The 17896-nt window shown below is 41.2% G+C and overlaps 1 protein-coding gene and 1 long non-coding RNA gene across 5 annotated transcripts in view; one reads left to right on the forward strand and one right to left on the reverse strand.

Annotated features, from left to right (window-relative positions):
* PNISR (PNN interacting serine and arginine rich protein) overlaps positions 1 to 14307 on the reverse strand; it is a 30288-nt gene extending 15981 nt beyond the window's left edge. For 2 of the 4 annotated variants that reach the window (XM_075498417.1, XM_075498414.1), the window contains exons 1-2: positions 14172 to 14291; positions 1154 to 1272 (exon numbers count right to left, since the gene is read on the reverse strand). In XM_075498417.1, the coding sequence (XP_075354532.1) occupies positions 1154 to 1241 (88 nt within the window). In that variant the 5' untranslated portion in view covers positions 1242 to 1272; positions 14172 to 14291. Of the gene's footprint in view, positions 1 to 1153; positions 1273 to 13270; positions 13401 to 14171 lie in introns of those variants that run through there. The other 2 variants (XM_075498415.1, XM_075498416.1) reach the window with 2 other exon arrangements.
* A 27-nt stretch (positions 14308 to 14334) lies between these two features.
* On the forward strand, positions 14335 to 16718 carry LOC142408215 (uncharacterized). The gene is made up of 2 exons (XR_012775217.1): positions 14335 to 14849; positions 15685 to 16718. It is a non-coding gene; the product is annotated as an uncharacterized LOC142408215 (long non-coding RNA).
* Positions 16719 to 17896: the final 1178 nt, after the last annotated feature.

Here is a 17896-nt window from a genome sequence, read left to right on the forward strand (position 1 = left end):
CAACGTTTACCTTCAGCAAGTACCATAAGCATCATTAAAACTTATTCACAGTGTACAGTGAAACAAACTGAAAGCAAATGTCAAAGTATACATACTTGCTGAAGTAGTTTCTCTGCATGTGTTCAAAATGCCATAAGGCAGATTATTTTAGGTTCACATTAGCACTGAATGGGTGGTAGTAATACACTTTTTTTCGTAAGTGAACTAATTTTGATATCAGAAATAAATATATATAGCCCTAAATTCTAAATTCATGAAAATTAAATGTAAGAAAGATACACAGTTAGAAAACTACATTTTGCAATGTATACACTTTGTATAACCCCTGATTTCTGGAATGCTATTTTATATTACAGTTATCTCCCCCATTTTTTTCTTTACTATTCCTAACAGTAAGTAAACAAATTGCACTCTCAGATGAGGACACTAGTATGTCTTATGCTCATTATCAAGTCAGGAAATCTCTCAGTGAAGTTACAGAAATTGAAGTGACAGAAAGCAATGTAAAACCAGTGTGCCTGATCACTCTGCCCGAGTATTAAATACACACCTCCACTTTCTTTATCCATTTCTGTATTTCTCTTGATACTTTGAATTGTTGTGACCTCACTCTCAATTTAAGGTATATTATGTTCTATTGTTTAAAATGGGTGGTTTTTTGGTAGGGGAAAAAAAATCCAAACAAGATCATGATCATCACTGCTGTAACCTAAAACAAATATCATACTAATCTTCCCGTGAGAGTTTTTCCTGTGTATACATCTGCATTAGTACTTCTGCCACCCAGGCACTGAATAAAAAGCAGATTTTCTCAAATAAATAATTCAGCTTGGCTGACAGGGATACAGATTCTGTAAAAGTACATGAGGTCTCAATGTTGATCTGTATGACTGGTAAATGTTGATAATTTGTTCAGGATAACTCAGGCTGCTTCCCTGTTATTTTGCATATTAAATATTAACTATGTCAAAACATTTGGAATCAATGTATGTTTTCTATTTTTTCTAGTTGTTCAGAAAAGCGTCATAAATGTATTATCTTGAGAGCAGCTACAAAAAAACAACTATCAATCATGCTCTGTAACAAAGATTCAAAAATTCAGATGACAACAGATTAAAAATAAATCAATCGACAAAGCTTTCTATATACTTACTTGGATCTTGCTGGTGCTGAAATGACTGCATCCACTGCTGTTGGTTCAAAGGCCATTGCTGCCAAGGTTGTCCACCTTGATCCCACATCTTTTAAGTCTTTATATAGTCTATATTTCAACTAAAAATAATAGTTGTATGTTTAAATAGATGCCCACGAAATATCACATAACTGAAACTTACATAACTGCAGATATAGTTAAGCCTTGCAAAGCAAGCTGAAGCAATGCTGGCTTATATTTTAAGATGGAGGAAATAGTTCATCCTTTAGAGTAATATCTGAAAATATTACTGTAAGATTTCAGAAGCCTAGTATGCTTTCTCTGTATTTTCGCAAAGAAATTATCTACAAAATGACGTTCGAGGAGAGATAAGCCAAGTTTGTAAGACAAGAACTCATCTGACAATAAATGCAATTTAAACTAAGTCAAAATATAAATGACATTACTTAAATGATATCGTTGCCTGTTTCTTAGGGAAACGATGTGTAGTTTTCTACACAAGTGTCATGCAAAGCTGTTAAGCGAGACAAAGGAAAGTCACCGAATGGTAAAACACATTGTTAACAATTGCACTGGAGAACTGCACAGGTACAAGACGGTGTCCACATGCATTTTATGCATTGTACAGGCTCATTATAATCTCTAAATAATATATGCCTTCAAATCTGAGAAAGAAAAAAAAAAAATCTCTGCATAACTGTACATTTACCACATGGTCCCTTAAAATCACGAGAAACACTTTTCGGTGCCATGTTGTACATCCTCACTGAGCAGGCAGCAGCAGCCCTAGGACCTGATGGCATGGGAGCTCCACAACCTGCTTTAAGTGAAGCTCCAGGACCAGCTTTGCAAGAATTCAGTGAGGCACAGCAGTCTACCAGGTAGGTATGTCTATAATGGCATACCAGTTCCTTCCAGTCATTTGTACCTCCTGTGTACACCTAACCTGCTACACGTGGAGGACCAGAGAGTAGCCACCAACACTGCTCCAAACAGCTCTTCTGAAGACAAAGCCTGGGCACAGTTTTGGGAACACTTCACTCCAGGAACTGTTCCCAATGCCAGTACGGGTAAGACCACACCAAGCGCGACTCCTTCTGCCCTTCCCAGTCTGTTAACAACTTCTCAACAGGCTTTCCACTCTCAATGCATATATCCTCACGCCATTCAATACACAATCCTTGATTTCATGCTAGAGAAGCATCATCCATGTAGGCCGTTTCAAACACTCCAAACTTAAAAGAACCAGAGAAAAATTCATTCCTTGAGGTCACAGGAGCACACAAGACCTAGTCGACGCTCACAGCCAAGTGCAATAGAGAATAGATGAATAGAGCCTGCCTGCTTCAGAGGAAACTAGCTCAAAGCAGCCGGTCCCACTCGGGTGGCCAGCCAGGAACATAACCCCAACCATTCTTACTGAGCAGGACGCACACAGCCCCACAGACAGAGCCGGCTTTCGGCGGACACAAGAGCAGCAATTAGAGTGGGTCCTGCTTGCAAAGGGATCTCATGCTTTGTGCTTACACATTCATATGAATAATGGCATGATTGCAAGGAAGAGAGCATCACGCTACAAAAATGCACAACAAAAAAAGCTGTACATAACGTTGTGGGGTGTTGGGTCATGCAGAGATGAATGCAAGCTCACATACTTCTGTCAAATTTTATTTTTAATCTGAAAAACTGGAGATCACCTTTGTTTTGAGACTGCTTACATTCAAGCCAGTACAAAAACTACATATGTATGGCTCAGAAAAATTCAGCTGCAAATGCATTTTTGGGGGCTTTAAACAAGACCAGATCAACTTTGGGAACAGGGGGGAGTATTGAACAAAACTTACTTTTCTACTTTCACAATCTTTTCTTGCCAAATTAAGTATTTAGTTTTTTTCCTTTTCCACAGTATCCTCATGATATTCAAACTTTTAGTAGGTGAAGACAGTGTCCTCCTTTTGTTTTTGTTTTTGGGTTTTTTTTGTTTTTTTTTTTTTGGGGGGGGGGTGTTGTTGTTGTTTTTTTTAAACATTTTGATCTTTACCTAGGAAGTCAACTTTCTTACACCACTTGAGAGTAAAAAAGTGGCTAATGGACACTTAATCCAACACTTAAGCTGGCCCTGCCACTCCTAGCTCTCCAAGTACTCATACATACATATTTTGTACACAAAGTATGAAAAAGTAATTTCTCATACTATTTTCACCCTCAAGAAAGAAAAAAGTAACTGTTTCTTCCTCCCCTCAATTCACCTTTCCATCCAGAATCCAAATGCTTTCAATTATCAAAATAAACTTTTTTACATCTTAAATCAAAGTTTCAACAATTGTGGTTCAAGATAACCACAAGCCTTCAAAGCACTGCACAGCCTCACAGTGCCACTCCCTTGTTTCCAGCTGTTAAATCACATTAGTGATAATAAAAATGTATTTCAGTAATTCTGGTATCACTTTTTTACCTAAATATACAATACCTTGGAAAAAGTTTGTGAAATGTCACTAAAATAAACTCAGCAAAAGATTTTGAATATTAAATTGTTCCACCAATAATGTAAGAGGCACGTTTGCATATAACTGAATGCCAAAAAAAAAAAAAAATCAATTTTTCAAACAGTTAAAGAAATTGTCAACTTCTCTTATGGAAGTGTAGCAATATTAAGAGCACCTCTACAAATTCAGCTGAATTGGAACCTCCTACACACAGTTTTTACTCGATTGGATCAGATGAGCTTTATTTTTATTGGACTGGCTATATCACTGTCCTAAAGTCTTGGACATTCAGGATTTTTTTTTTTACATGCTCCAGCTAAAACAATTAAGTTGCAATAAACCTTTGTACCTGTTAAAACACTTATTGGTTATCTGTTTCTCATGGAAAAGGATGTTTAGTATTCTAGCCTTTTTTTCTTTATTCTCTCACTATGGACAAACTGAAGCACTAGTTTGGAGTGTAAGAAGGTCTAAGGTAATAAATTCCTCCAAACCTCCTCTGTATAACCTGCCCCCAAAACAGCAAGTACCTTACTATTTTACAAGGTGTTCAAAGAAATTAATTCAACTTTTTTTGTGGGGGAGATAAATTATTCTGCAGCTATATCAACAGGCACTGAAAAGGTGACCAAGAGACACAGAAGACAGACAGTGACTTTAGGCAGCAGCAGCATTCGTTCTCCTCCTGGCTTCCCTCTCAGCAAGTTATCATGTCCGCGCTCCTGAGGGAAGCAGTGCCAAAGGACTCCACCATCTCCCCATTAGAGAGCAGCACTGACCCAGGCCACCTAGCACTCCTCTGGGCTGCTCCCAAGCACGTTTCAGGTGTCATCACAGACCTGGGACCCAGCGGGCAGTTGGGACGTGTCTGTTCTGGTTTGGAAGGTCAGAGACTTTCACTCGGTGCCAGCTGGCTTCAGGGCCAGAGAAAAAAACCCAGTCAGGTTTTAGTTGTTAGCATACATAGCTGCTTCTCCATCACTCTGCAACATAATATGGCCTACAGTCTTCAACTTTCCCCAGAGAGATTATTTCACCTTATTATTGCTATTTTGGGAAGAGAAATCAGGTGGGGAAGTGCAAAGCAGGAGGTCAGGACACAGACTTGATTTCTATTTTGATGCACAACAGTATGACAAGACAGCAACAACTGTGTAAAACCCTGAAGAACTTCAACTTTTGGTTAATTCAATTTATGCCATCCAGATCAGACTGATTTAAAAATCGCTGCCATTTGAAACTGATAATTTTAGTTTGTGAACTGTATTTGAAAGCTTTTAATTCTGTATTGCATTTGTACTTTCAACTGTTTTCCTGAAGAAATGTTGATTTTCATACACTGGCAACTATAAAACATGCTGGCTTTCAAGTACACAGATTTATTACCAAATTCAGTGCAAAAAGTTTCTTTACTAATCAGAAATATGTACTACACAAATACTTAAGCAATTATATCACTTACTTTATGCATCTGTATATGTACACACAAAAGCCCTTTTTCAAATATCATGTGAAAACTGGCCAAAACTATTTCAAATTTTCTATTTATTTCAACTCATCTTCATTGTTGTGCTATTTTTGGACAAAACAGGAATTGGATAAGGAAGGAACAAAATTAGCATCTTAAAATGTTTATAAAACTAACCTTAACCTGGCTAAAAGAGAAGACCACACATAGTCAAATTCTTTTAGTATTGAAAACTAAATGATGTATTTTAAATATGCACTATTCAAAGCTAGTGAACAGAAGAGGTTTGTTCTAAGGCCTCCTTCTATACAGTGACCCGAAACAGCAGGACACCCCTTTCTAAGAAACCGATTTCTCTGCTTTTTCACTCCCTGCTTGGTTTCCTGCACTTTTTCCAAGTTTTCACTAACCAGTATATGGTAAACATGAAAAAGGTACTTGATGAAAAGCCTTTTCACTTACTACAGGGAGGCTACAAGCATTTAAAGGTGGTTTGTCTTCACAAATTGTTTTGCTAAGCACCGCAGTGTTTAACGGTTTCATCTGCTTTTAAGTTTCAGAGGCAAACAAACTGGCTTTAGCTCTTAATTTTAAGTTATCATATTCTCAAAGATAACTAAATAAATCTTATATACACACATCTATTAAATGACATGCACATAGGCTATTTGATGTTACTCTTTTTTACATAAAAGTAATGTAACTTTGTATACTGCTTGTGAAACTTTACTGAGAAGAGTATAAGAACTTTTCAACAGAAGCTCAATACTGTCCCATCATACATCACTGACATTTTCTTCTGCTAGTGATGCCATTTTAAAGATGTGAAAAATAAAAGCAGACCGAGGCAAATCTTACCATAATGAACAAAACAGATGTGAGAGTTAACAAAATAACACTTTTGAACTTCAGTGCCGTAACTGGAAAGGGCACAAATTACTTCTAAAAGAACTCACAAAACACAGCAAAGAAAATGTAGCCTGTTCTCAGTAACTTTAAATTTACTACAAGGGATTCACTCCCAATACTGAGGAGGAAAAAACACCTCAAAAACCCAAACCCAAAACAATGCCTCTCCCCCACCAAATCAGTAACTTAAAGGCTTGAAACAGCTGAAACCTCTTGTACTAATGCACATGACAAGAAGCAAACATTATTTTCCTGAGACACATCAAGTACTAATAATGGAGAAAAGAGAATCAAAGTCCTCTCCCACCTAATTAAAATCCGCATTGCCAAAACTAACTTAGGATGCTGCCACACAAATTATAAACAAGTTTTAATTTCTTACAAAGTCCCAAATCAGCATCACCTCAAAGAAAGAGGCTTCACCTAACCCAATGGACAGCTCTAAGCCTACTTCCCACTAGTGACACAAGGCCAAATACACAGCAGAGCATCCAAATCACAGTGAAACAAGCTTTATTTTCCACTGAAAGGCGGGGGAGAGATGAATACTGGCTAAAATCTACTAAATTCAAACATTAGCAAGACACTTACTTACTGACAGAGGGGTACATCAACTGAGAAGTCATTAAGACAGTCTGGTTCCGATGTCACCAGTGCGTACAACAGGTTTTGAAAAGCAAACAGGTTCAAAGAATGGATCCATTTTACGGGTACCTACTTCCAAAGGAAAATTCAGATACTACCCCCCCTTATGATGATGGGTTAAGGTTCTTTTACTTAGCTGTTCTACCCTCCAATTCAATTTGATATAGCCTTTCTGCTTTCTCTCTCTCTAGCAAACACGAATAAACAAAAGAACATTTATTGGTGCTTCAAGAGCCATTCCCTGATGTCAGATCACAGAACAGGAACCTGAATCTATTAACAATCTGTTTACCAATGAAGAAACAGAAGCCAATTCAGGATTCTTTTTGTTTTATACAGAAACAATCACATGGGAAAAACATCCCGTCAATTCACATTTAATTTCCGTTACATGTACTTAACAGATTATGAAAAGTTAGTGTAATAGCTCAAAATTTTGCTAGAGTTTTTAAGAGCAGACATGTTTTGAAGTGTGTTCTGTTGTATGTTTAAAAAAAAAAAGATTCCTATTCAAAGGCTGGACCTACTGGAACTTTATTCAAAGGCAGGATCTGCTGAAGTTTTATTATAGCAAATTACTAGTACTAAAACGTGCCACCTTTGAGAGGATTGCTGGTGAAAGCTCCCCTGCTGGCAATAAAAGCTGATACAGTGGCATAGATAGGATTTACCTTGATCCCCAGCAAACAGCAACCTCTGAGAGCCAACAGCACCCAGAAAAATTTAAAGTTGGTGTCAAACTCTCTACTATACTTTAGTATTTTACCCAACAAAAAGCTAGGTTAAGACAGAGGAAGAAGAAATATTTTAAAAGGCACATTTCCATTCCTCTCCTCAATTGTGCTGTGCATCTCAGCTACAGATTACACCTCAGTGTTAACCTATTCTTTTAGGAAAAAAGGCATCTCCTTCAACCTGCCTACTTGTTCACAAAATAACATATTTTCCAATACGGTTTTATGATGTGTCCAGACACACCACACACACTGAAAAGTATACAATTAGAAGCTACTTACCAGTAACCAGAGTTTTGAGTGATAATTCATATGCTCACCTTTAACTCTGGGAGACTCCCCCCAGCATTCCCCACAAAACACAGTTACCTTGAAGCAAATTACAGACTTTCACACCAACGGGAATGCCACCCTGTCAAGTAGAGCATGGTTTCCTGACAACTTCCCAACAGCACAGTACTTGGCGAAGGCCCCCGTACTTAGTTGCCCACTGATGTCAAAGATGGGCCCGTTTTTTAGACAAGGCCACCAACAGAACTTGAGCTCTAACAGATTCGCTCAGATTCCTTGGACAACTCTACCTCAGCAGCTTCACAGGGTAAACTCATAAAATCTGTTATCCAGTTCAACAGCACGTGTGCAGAGGTAACTATGCTTGGACGTCTCAACAATGGAGAGGAGCAATCTTAGGGAGTGAGGCTCAGTCCTGTGAATGTCAAAAGACAAATCTCACTTGTCCTCCTGGAGATGCTATCTTCCTTACATGCCTTATGGCTGCAGCAGAACTGAAAAATAGCAAAAAATTTCCCCTGGAAAGATAAGCAAGACCTGCCCCTAAATAAAATTTAATAGAGCTAATGGATAATCTGAATTGCTCCAATTCATGCAGATGGTCCAAGACAAGAAGCACAGAGGTTTACGAAGTTAGCTCAGCTCCAGAAGAGCATCAGGAAGATAACTAACCGTACCTAGTTGTACTCAGATGAGTACATCTAGCAGATTCTTTCTTGCGCCTTCAAAGAACCTCCCGTCATTGTGACAATATGCTTCTCGTCAATATGAACGTTACACAGCATCAGAACTACGCAGAACTACCTTACACATCAACAGCTCCTGCAGCAGAAGAGATCTAGAGATTCTGAACGGCTTGTCCCAGGAAATTAATGGAAGTGAAATATCTTGGCAATGAAAAACAAATATTCTTTGGAAGATTAAATTACATAGGATATTTGTTAGAAGCAAGATTACCTCAACTCCAAGAAATCAGGAGACAGCCTAGGACTCAGGCTGTCCCTAGGAGGAAAGTAACAGGCACCTTCTGCTGCTTCATGAACTGACGAGATCGAGGTTAGGAACTCCTACATCAGACATCAACATCATTTGACCAGATCTCCAGGACACAATCTGGCAGTCTGGTTTATTCAACCCTGTAGATAGGTAGACTAATGACAGATGATTCTGGACCCCACAGAACCAGAGCCAATAATCAAGTGCTTTCTGATGCAGAAGAGAGGCTGTTACATCATCGTTCTGATAATGTTACTCATCATCCCTGAACGGCAGGTCCATACGTAACACAAGATGGCCTGACAAGTTTTACTTGCAATCTGAGCTCTAATACATAGCTGCAGAAGTTCTTCTGGTGACTAAAGATCTTGTCTTGCTGGCCTTCCAAACAGGCACTGCATTTTAGCAAAGAAGTATCCATTACCTAAATAAACAAAGAAGCTGAAACCGCAGGCCATCATGCATACTTTGAGAATGCCTACACAGCTAGTCTTTGGACCCCAGGGTTTAAAGACAACACCCTCTTTTTGATATTCCATTCATAGGTCAGATATCTAGGTAAAAAAACCAGACATTCCATCTCCTCTAAGATAACCTGCCATTGCAGCCATGACTTTTTGACTATCTTTAGGTCTACAGAGTAGCTGAAGGGAAGGACCCCAAGAAGTAGGAGTCCTGGTTTGTAATAAACTGCAAGTACTGTTTTTGAAACAAATTAATATGAAATAATCAGTGTCATTAGCTAGGTAATCTTTTGGCATGAGCTCAAGACAACACAAGCAGCAAAGGTACATCAGTCTCTGTTTGATGCTCTTTGTGGAATTCCTGTGCTGCAGGTAGTCGTCTACGTCACACCTTGAGAAGGATCTCAAAAGCACCACATGCTCTGTGGGCAGAGCTTGTCTGTCCCATATAGGCTTAGGCTCTGGACCTAAAGGAAAATGGAGAGGTCTCAGAAGCAGAGGTCCCGGAAATCAACAGCCTGATCTCTTCATCTTTTGTGCGAGCACCTTGTTCTAATGTAAGGTCTTTTCCTTTCATTCAAGGTAGCTGATATTGACTCTGTGAAGTTTTAGCACAGTGACTGAAGGTTTATGGTGAATTTCCATGATGAATTTTGTGGAACTGCTCAGTTGCAAACAGGATAAATCTAGCCATACATTCACAACACCTGGAGCAAAGCAGTTAGTAGAAAGACAGGAATCAGACCAATGCCACCAAGAGTTCAAGCTGAACAGTTACTTGAGAGCTGGTTTTCCCCCTGCTTCCTCCCACTATGTTATTGCTTCATCAGGGTCATGAATGCATAGACATCACTGATGAGGCTGGAAGGACTAGTGGATAAATACTCTAAGGATACAACCCCAACAGTTCACATTTCTCCCAAGGAATTACATAGAGCAGCTCATCCATGGTATTATCGACATGCAATCGTGCTGGAGTCCAAAGTCAATAAAGGACACAGACTGTATAAACTCCAAGAATATCTATCTCAATGTGCTCCAAACTGGAAGGAAACAAACTGAGCACTTCTTCCACGACTGTGTCACTGGAATAAAGAATACTTTACTGTAAGAATCTGTACACAACAGGTGTGACTGAAAAGAGAGATGCAAAGGAAAAATGGCCTTGCACACCTCAAGGAGCCACTCTACCAAGAAGAAAAAAATTAATGCAGAAAGGGTACCACAAGAATCATCAGCTGGTGGTCTTAATGTGGGAGACCCAGGTAAGTCAGAACACCTCTGCAGCTGAAAAGATCTGGGAGTATGAAAAAGCGCTGCACCCTATGCACCCACATAGGAACAAACTCTAGGACTTACTACAGAAGGACTGCAGACACACATTCACTCAGAGTCAGAACAAATGCATACCATCACTCAAACAAAAACATACCAGCTTCCATTTTATTTGGGAAAACGAGTTTTTACTACTATATTATATTCAGCTGCTGATAAGAAAATGAAACATTTACAGGTTAAGTTCGCAACAAATCAGGAAAAAAAGTTAAAAATCACTATCTTGACTGCTACTCTGTTTCATCCATCCCACTTTTAGTTGGCCAAAGACTTCTCTACATCACCTAGGGCACCACCCTAAGCTGTCACAGGTATTTAATGCCCGGATACCGTGCATCTTTTCCTGAGAACCAGGAGCAACACCAACGTGCCTGCTGAGATCTGTTAGCAAGATGTCCAGTCAAAACACGTGTAAAATTCTTCCAGCCCATTTACAGTTGTGTATCACTAGAATGTTGGAGGCCAACTGAAGTTACTCCACTGCATTTCTTAACATCAGAACTATTCTTCCTCAGAATGAAGAACAGAGGCTTTCCAAATGCGTAACCAAGATCCAAAATACAGAACCAGAAAAAGAACTGAAGAAAACAGCTTGTTCGGTATCTACAAAGTTTTCCAGAACCTGGTTCACACGTCAGCATGTCTGACTAATATTTACAGTGCTACCAAGATGAAGTAGGCTGAACAAAGGCCAAATTAAAAAAAAAAAAAAAAAAAAAAAAAAGTACTATGAAAACTTCTTCAGTGAGTCATTCAAGCAGTCTAGCTTCCAAGGTCTGTTATTTTAAATTTAAATCCACATATCCACTGAACTGAAGCCAACCCTTTTAAAAGAACAAAAGGACCAGATATTGGCAACCCAGGTATCATTTACTTATTTTTTTGTATTTTGAAGACATAAGGACAAATACATGCTTTGGTTATCATAAAGCACCAAAACCACTGCTAAAACATTCACTGTCAGAGAAACATAGTCACTTAAGTAGTTTGAATCAAAACTCTATTGGATTTGGGAAAAAAACAAGTCTGCTCTGATTATTTTTTGCATGTATCATTCCACTAGAAGACCTGATGCTAGATTTTTAATTAGCCACATAACACAGCACTAATTTTTTTCTGAACCGTCCACCTGCAACTTCCTGCTTGATGAACATGCTCTGTACAAAAAAAGAATAGTATCAATAGCTAAATAAACAAACAACTATTCCTCGCTGCTCATGAGCAGATATTACCCTCAATGATAAATACAGTTATCACTTAAGGAGGAGAGATCAGCTAGCGATGAAAGTAAGAATGTTTAATGAAACCTACCGACAGTATTATTTGTTGCCAAAGGCAGACTTATGATTATCACGTATCTCAGTCATGAAAAGAAGGGAGACTGTACACTCCTGTCTCCATAATATCTTTGCATAATCCTGCACCTAACTGAAAATTAAACATGGTTAAGACTCCTCTCTACCACTACAGGTTATATGGCGAGTTGTCCAGTAAAAATTTGTGGAACTGTGCTAAATTTGTGGTCTCTCAAGCCCTGCAATACCTCTGAGCCCAAAAGTGGAGAAACCACTCTTTCAGAACAGGAGTTTGCATGTCACATGTGACAAAGACAATACAGGAAGTCTCATAATGCCATAATAGCAGAGATGACACAGGTTTGCTGCTGCCCCACATTAAAAATCAGTAGTTTGTCTTCTGATTCGCCACTGAATTGTCAGTAATGCTAGCGACTTGTCCCTGGACAAAGCCAAGGCTCCCAGTTCCTCCCGTGTTCTACAATCAGGGGGAACCGCAGCGTCTGTCACCTCCATGAGAGGCACCATCTCTCAGCGCAGCCTGACTTCAGAATTCGAAAGGGGTTTCTTACGCCTACACAAGATACAGCTATTCAGCTGAACTGGACCGTTATTTGTAACCCTATCTTTGTAAAATGATGTTTGAATATTGTTTGCTGGTAGACATGCCTTATGCTTTGATGCTTTGACATGCTTTATGCTTATACCATTCCTCATCTTTAAAAGGTAGCTGGCTCTTTGCCTTAAAACAAATCCTTTAGTGCATCCCTTGCTCCCTGTATCCCACACCTTTCAATAAATATTGTTTGCATACAAACATTTACAGGTATGACTGTAAGAGAAGAAATGAACAACCAAGGTGGCTGCATACTCTGCATAGTAATTTGTTTCAGAAGCTTGGTAAATTTCAGCTGGGGTGGCACATCATAGAACCATCCAATGGTTTGGGCTGGAAGGGACCTTCAAAGACTATCCAGTCCAACCCCCCTGCCGTGGGCAGGGACACCTTCCACTAGACCAGAGCCCCATCCAACCTGACCTTGAACACCTCCAGTGATGGGGCATCCACAACTTCTCTGGGCAACCTGCTCCAGAGAAGTGTTTCACCACCCTCATCGTGAAAAATTTCTTCCTTATGTCCAGTCTAAAGCTACCCTCTTTCAGTTTAAAACCACTGCCCCCTCGTCCTGTTACTACAGGCCCCGGTAACAAGTCTTTCTCCATCTTTCTTATGAGCCCCCTTTAAGTACTGAAAGGCTGCAATAAGGTCTCCCTGGAGCCTTCTCTTCTCCAGGCTGAACAACCCCAACTCTCTCAGCCTCTCTTCAGAGGAGAGGTATTCCAGCACTCTGACCATTTTTGTGGCCCCATCCTTAACTGTAAAGTCTAGCACATGTCATCCAAGTTTAGTTCAACACTGAAGTTTGTGGGATTTTCTAAAAAAGTACTGAGAATCTGTGCGAATAAGTGCTTAATGCAAATAGGCCTACAAACCTGTGGTCTGTTTAAGGGTCGATTTAGAAACATCCGGCACTTGCCAAACTACTGAACCAGGCTCAGGTATCTTACAAACGTTGCTGCGTGCGACGACACTGTTAATTTTAGTTCTCTGGAGCCCTCCAGTGGAACGAGCTCATGAGAATAGCCACGAAACCCGTGAAACAGCACAAATATTCCACAAAGACATTTCATCCGCAGTAGCCAGGCTGCTGACAGAGTCAACTACCGAATCCTGGTGCACGTGTTGCTTCCTAACTAGGATACTGCCTAAATAAGTAGGTATTCTCCCCTGCGCATCGAGGGGCGTTACTTTACTGGCAACGAGCAGCGTTCCTTCCGCACGTCCAGGGCCAGCTGCGCACTCCCCCCGCCGGCCTGCTTACGTGCGCCCCGCACGGGCCTCTCCCGCTCACCCCGCAGGGCCAACGGCACCCGCGGCGGCTTCACCCGCGGCAGGGGCGGCGCCGGGCCCCCCGCGCGGCCCTGGGGCATGCGCACTGGCGGGTAACGGGACCCGTCCCCGGCGGCCACCGGGGACCCCCCAGCGGGGCGGCGGCGCATGCGCGCTGGGCGGGATGGGGTCCCGAGGGCTCCCCGGCGCCGGCCGCCCCTCGTCCCCCCGCGCCCCCGCCGCGCATGCGCAGCGGGCCACCCGGGCGGCGGGGGAGGGCGAGGAGCTCGAGTCTTCCCTTCTCGTCAGGGCCGGCGGTTTCCGCTCGGGGCAGCGCGGCGCCGCCGGCTCCTCACGCCCGGCGAGGAGCTGCCGCCACGGCGCGCGGCACCCTCCAACGCCTCCCGGCTCGGCTCGGAGGAGGAGCGGAGGGGAAGATCGGGTCAGCTCAACACCCGCCGGCCCCCGGGAGCGCTGGCGAGCGCAGCCTGCCCCGCTACTTACACTCTCCCCCGCCTCCCGCCGCAGGCGCTGCCGCTGCTACCGCTCCGCGGCCGCTTTCTCCCCTCTTTCGCTCCTCGTCTTCACGAACAAGACAATATGGCGCCTACTGGCGCTCACCCGGAAGTAAAACGCGTCACGGTGTTGACCCTTGCCTGGAACACGCGAACGCCTCTCGCCACCATCTTTGCTGAGGGCTCGCGGGCGGGCGGTGCCTCCCTTCCCCCCCTCCCTCGGCGGGAAGCGGCCGGCCGCGGGCAACGCCCCGCCGCCGCCATCTTTACTATGGGCAGCCACACCAGTTCCTGTCGCTCGCCGCTCTCCATGGCAGCCGCGGCGGAGGAGGAAGGCGGGGCCGCGCTCTCGCCAGCCTCCCCCTGCGTGGGGAGGTAGACCCCGGCCGGCAGCACCGCCCCGCCAACGGCCGCCGCTGAGGGGCGCCGGGGCCCGGCCCGGCAGCTCTGTGCCGCCGGCGGGGCCCCACCGGGAAGGCCCTCCCTCGGCCCACATCGCCTTATCAGCGCAGGACGCCCCAGAGGTCTCCCGCGGCCGGGCTGCGGGGCGCCGCGGGGCTGGAGCGCAGCTGGGAGCGGCGGGAAGCAACCGAGATTCACCTTCCCGCCTGCATGCGTTAGTGTGAGGAGACCCGTGGGAAGCCCATCAGCTCTGTGGCCTCCACAGGTAACTGCTAGTCAGAGAATATGATCCATGTGCGGAGGATGGAGTCTACATAGAGAAGTATGTAAAGCGACTTCATTAAGTGGATGTAACTCTGGGCAATTGAAATATATCAGTAACTGCATTGAAGTTATAACTGCATATGCTGCATTGAATCAGTATTCAATATCAGTAACAACAGTAACAGTATTCAACATATATATCAGTAACTTACACGTTGCATAGCTGCAGGGTGTCGGCATTCTAAGTAAGTCAGGTCAGTGTATGCATATCTGGAGCATTCGTGGAGCAGGGCAATTCTTTAACTAGTTTATTCAGAATATCCAAATTAACTTCTAAGCTATCATGAGATTTACCTTGAAATTATTGTTGTTAATGATAATTATCCAAATTGTGGATAATTATCCAAATTAACCAAAATCATCCTTGGTAAATAGCTCTTCTTGTATCGACATTGGGGTTGATTCTGTAAGCAAGGATTTAGTGGTTGCATTGCTTTGTGGAACACAGATTTTCATTAGCTAGCACATTACTTACCGCTGTGATCACTGCCTTTCCTTCCTTTAGCGTCATTCTACAAACGCCTAATGCCTAAATTAGGCAGCGTAATGTAGCGTAAATGCCTAAAACATCCATAATGTCTTTGATCATTGGATAAAGTAACATTAATACCCACATGGAGCAACAGAATAAAGTAACTTTTATAAATTTATAGAAAATTGAAAGCTTCAAGAAACTTGTGCTTTACTTTATGTAATGATTTAATTGCAAGATTTATTGGTGCTACATATTACTGTTAACTGAAGTGTTCTAGACTTTTCCCTTTTTGTGTCACAAGGAATAGCAGGACTGAGAATGCTTTCTATGGACAGAAGTGTTCTGGAAGTTTTAAGTCTGTCCAGCGTCAACTGACGCACAGATGGAACTCTGGAGCGGTACTTCCGGATGGGCAATCTTTAAGCTACTACTGAAACTGGGGATGTGAAGGGGACCCACTCTTGGTCCTGGTCTTATCACAGAACTGCAGAACTCGGTTCTTGTAAAGGGAACAAACTGCCTCTTAATCTATGACCTATGCCACAGATGGTAAGGCAGGGGGAACCAAGTGGTGTGGCTTAAGTGTTCAAGGATATAGACTCATCTCTGGGTAGCTCTTCCAAGTGCAGTGAAGTTGTGACACAAGATGAAAGGAAAAAATATTCTCTCTTTAGCTGGAAAAAAAATGGAAGCTTTGTGAACTCAATTGTACAACATACAGCTTATATTTAAACAATATAGTTTTCCAAATGGTTGGATGTTTTATTTCTACATTTGTCAAACAATATGTAACATAGATGAAAAGACAAAATGAATAGAAGACAAAAGGCAGCTTTATTCTGAGAAACTTGTTAAAGCACCTAGGATAGATTGGAAAACTGATCAGACTTTTGTTTGTTTTTTAAGTATAGTCTGTGTTTAAGGCCCTGTTTACTTAGTAATATTTGGAATTAGAAATCTACAAATAAAGTGTACAATGTGTCAGTACTGTAGTAAAATTCTAAAAATATTATTTGTTATTTAAATACCTGCAGAGTAGAGTTAGACTATTAGTTCAAACAGATGAAAAAAGTAAATTAATGAAAACAACATGAAACTTTTAACATGCTGAATTTATTGCTCTGAAGTATTTTGGATTTAGCAACGGGGTTTTTGATTACTTGGCTTGTCCTTTGTATAAGTGCAAGCGCATATATCAGGGATTATCCCCATGCATAAATGACAGTAGAATCAGAACTCAACTTTGTGAAATGTCTAAATAGGGAATGGCTGCCACTGCCATGGTGGTTTCATTACAGAGTTCACTGTAATGATCCCCCGGTTACACAGCTCAAACAAAGCAATGAGGTAAGTGTTAAGAAGTCATAAACCTACTCAAAATAAATGCTTTTCTGTTTTCTTTTAAAAGCAGTACTGCACCTTTATATTTTGTACTAGACAAATATTGGAAGCTGCAATTGATGTAAGAAACATTCCTGACACTTAAAAAATAGTTTTTCTACTAATACAATGAAGACAGAAGTATTTATCACTTTATATAAATGGAATGTGTACCAAGTAGTCTTAAAGTGGTTACAACGCATTGCAATTGTTTTATTATAACAAATAAATTCACTTAGACTTTTTATATAATTTTGTGCAAAGGAAGTGTTTTGACTTGCATTAACAGACTTCTGTCTGAAAATGTATTTTATAATCTCAGTTTAATAGATTTTGAATAATTTTGAATAATCACTTTCCTACTGTTTCTGCAGTTTATTTATACACCAATGGGAGAGGTACAAACAGCTAAAACAGCTGGCAAAATGACATCCTAAGACACAGTAAATAGATACAGAGGCAAAAATAATCCATTCTAAAATAATTAGACTGAAATGGTTCTACTGAAAATTAGTGGCATCTCTTTCACGTAGATATGTAAATCTTTGTTCAAATGCATAAATGCGTACATAGCACAGCAAAAAAGTTTCCAGCTGATGAAAACTGAGGAATATCAAATATTTGTTTAATCAGGGCTGCTGTGAAGCTGTTTTGTGAAGTATGCTACCACTTTTTAATTAAAATTGGATTTGCTAATTTTTGCTAACTTAAGAGTTGTATTCAAATGCTTTCTTTGTTCCCATTTTAATACATCTTAAAGTTTCTCCTCAAAGAAATTATTCCTTTCCAAATCTTAGTTTGTTACTATGTTCAAGTAAGATTTTTATAAAGGGTTGAGAACGTAGATGCATTAATTTCATGTCCCTTTACGATTCAGTTTGTGAGAGTATAAAAAAGAAGTCCAAAGAGAAGCAAATGGTGAAGTTAAGACATTTCAGCCTTTTAATGAATTTATAAACCACTCTCACCTGCTACCACTTGAAATCCATAAGCAAGAGCACTTCATTGATACACACAGAGGGTGCAGATGGGAATAGGGGAGGAAGGTTTGGCAGACTGCATGGATTGCATTTTCTAAACAAAGATGATTACAGCGTGTACATTTTGGGCAGGGAAGTTTAGGGTTGGTTTGT

This window comes from Mycteria americana, chromosome 3 (genome assembly GCF_035582795.1).
Source record: "Mycteria americana isolate JAX WOST 10 ecotype Jacksonville Zoo and Gardens chromosome 3, USCA_MyAme_1.0, whole genome shotgun sequence".
Lineage (NCBI taxonomy): Eukaryota > Metazoa > Chordata > Aves > Ciconiiformes > Ciconiidae > Mycteria > Mycteria americana.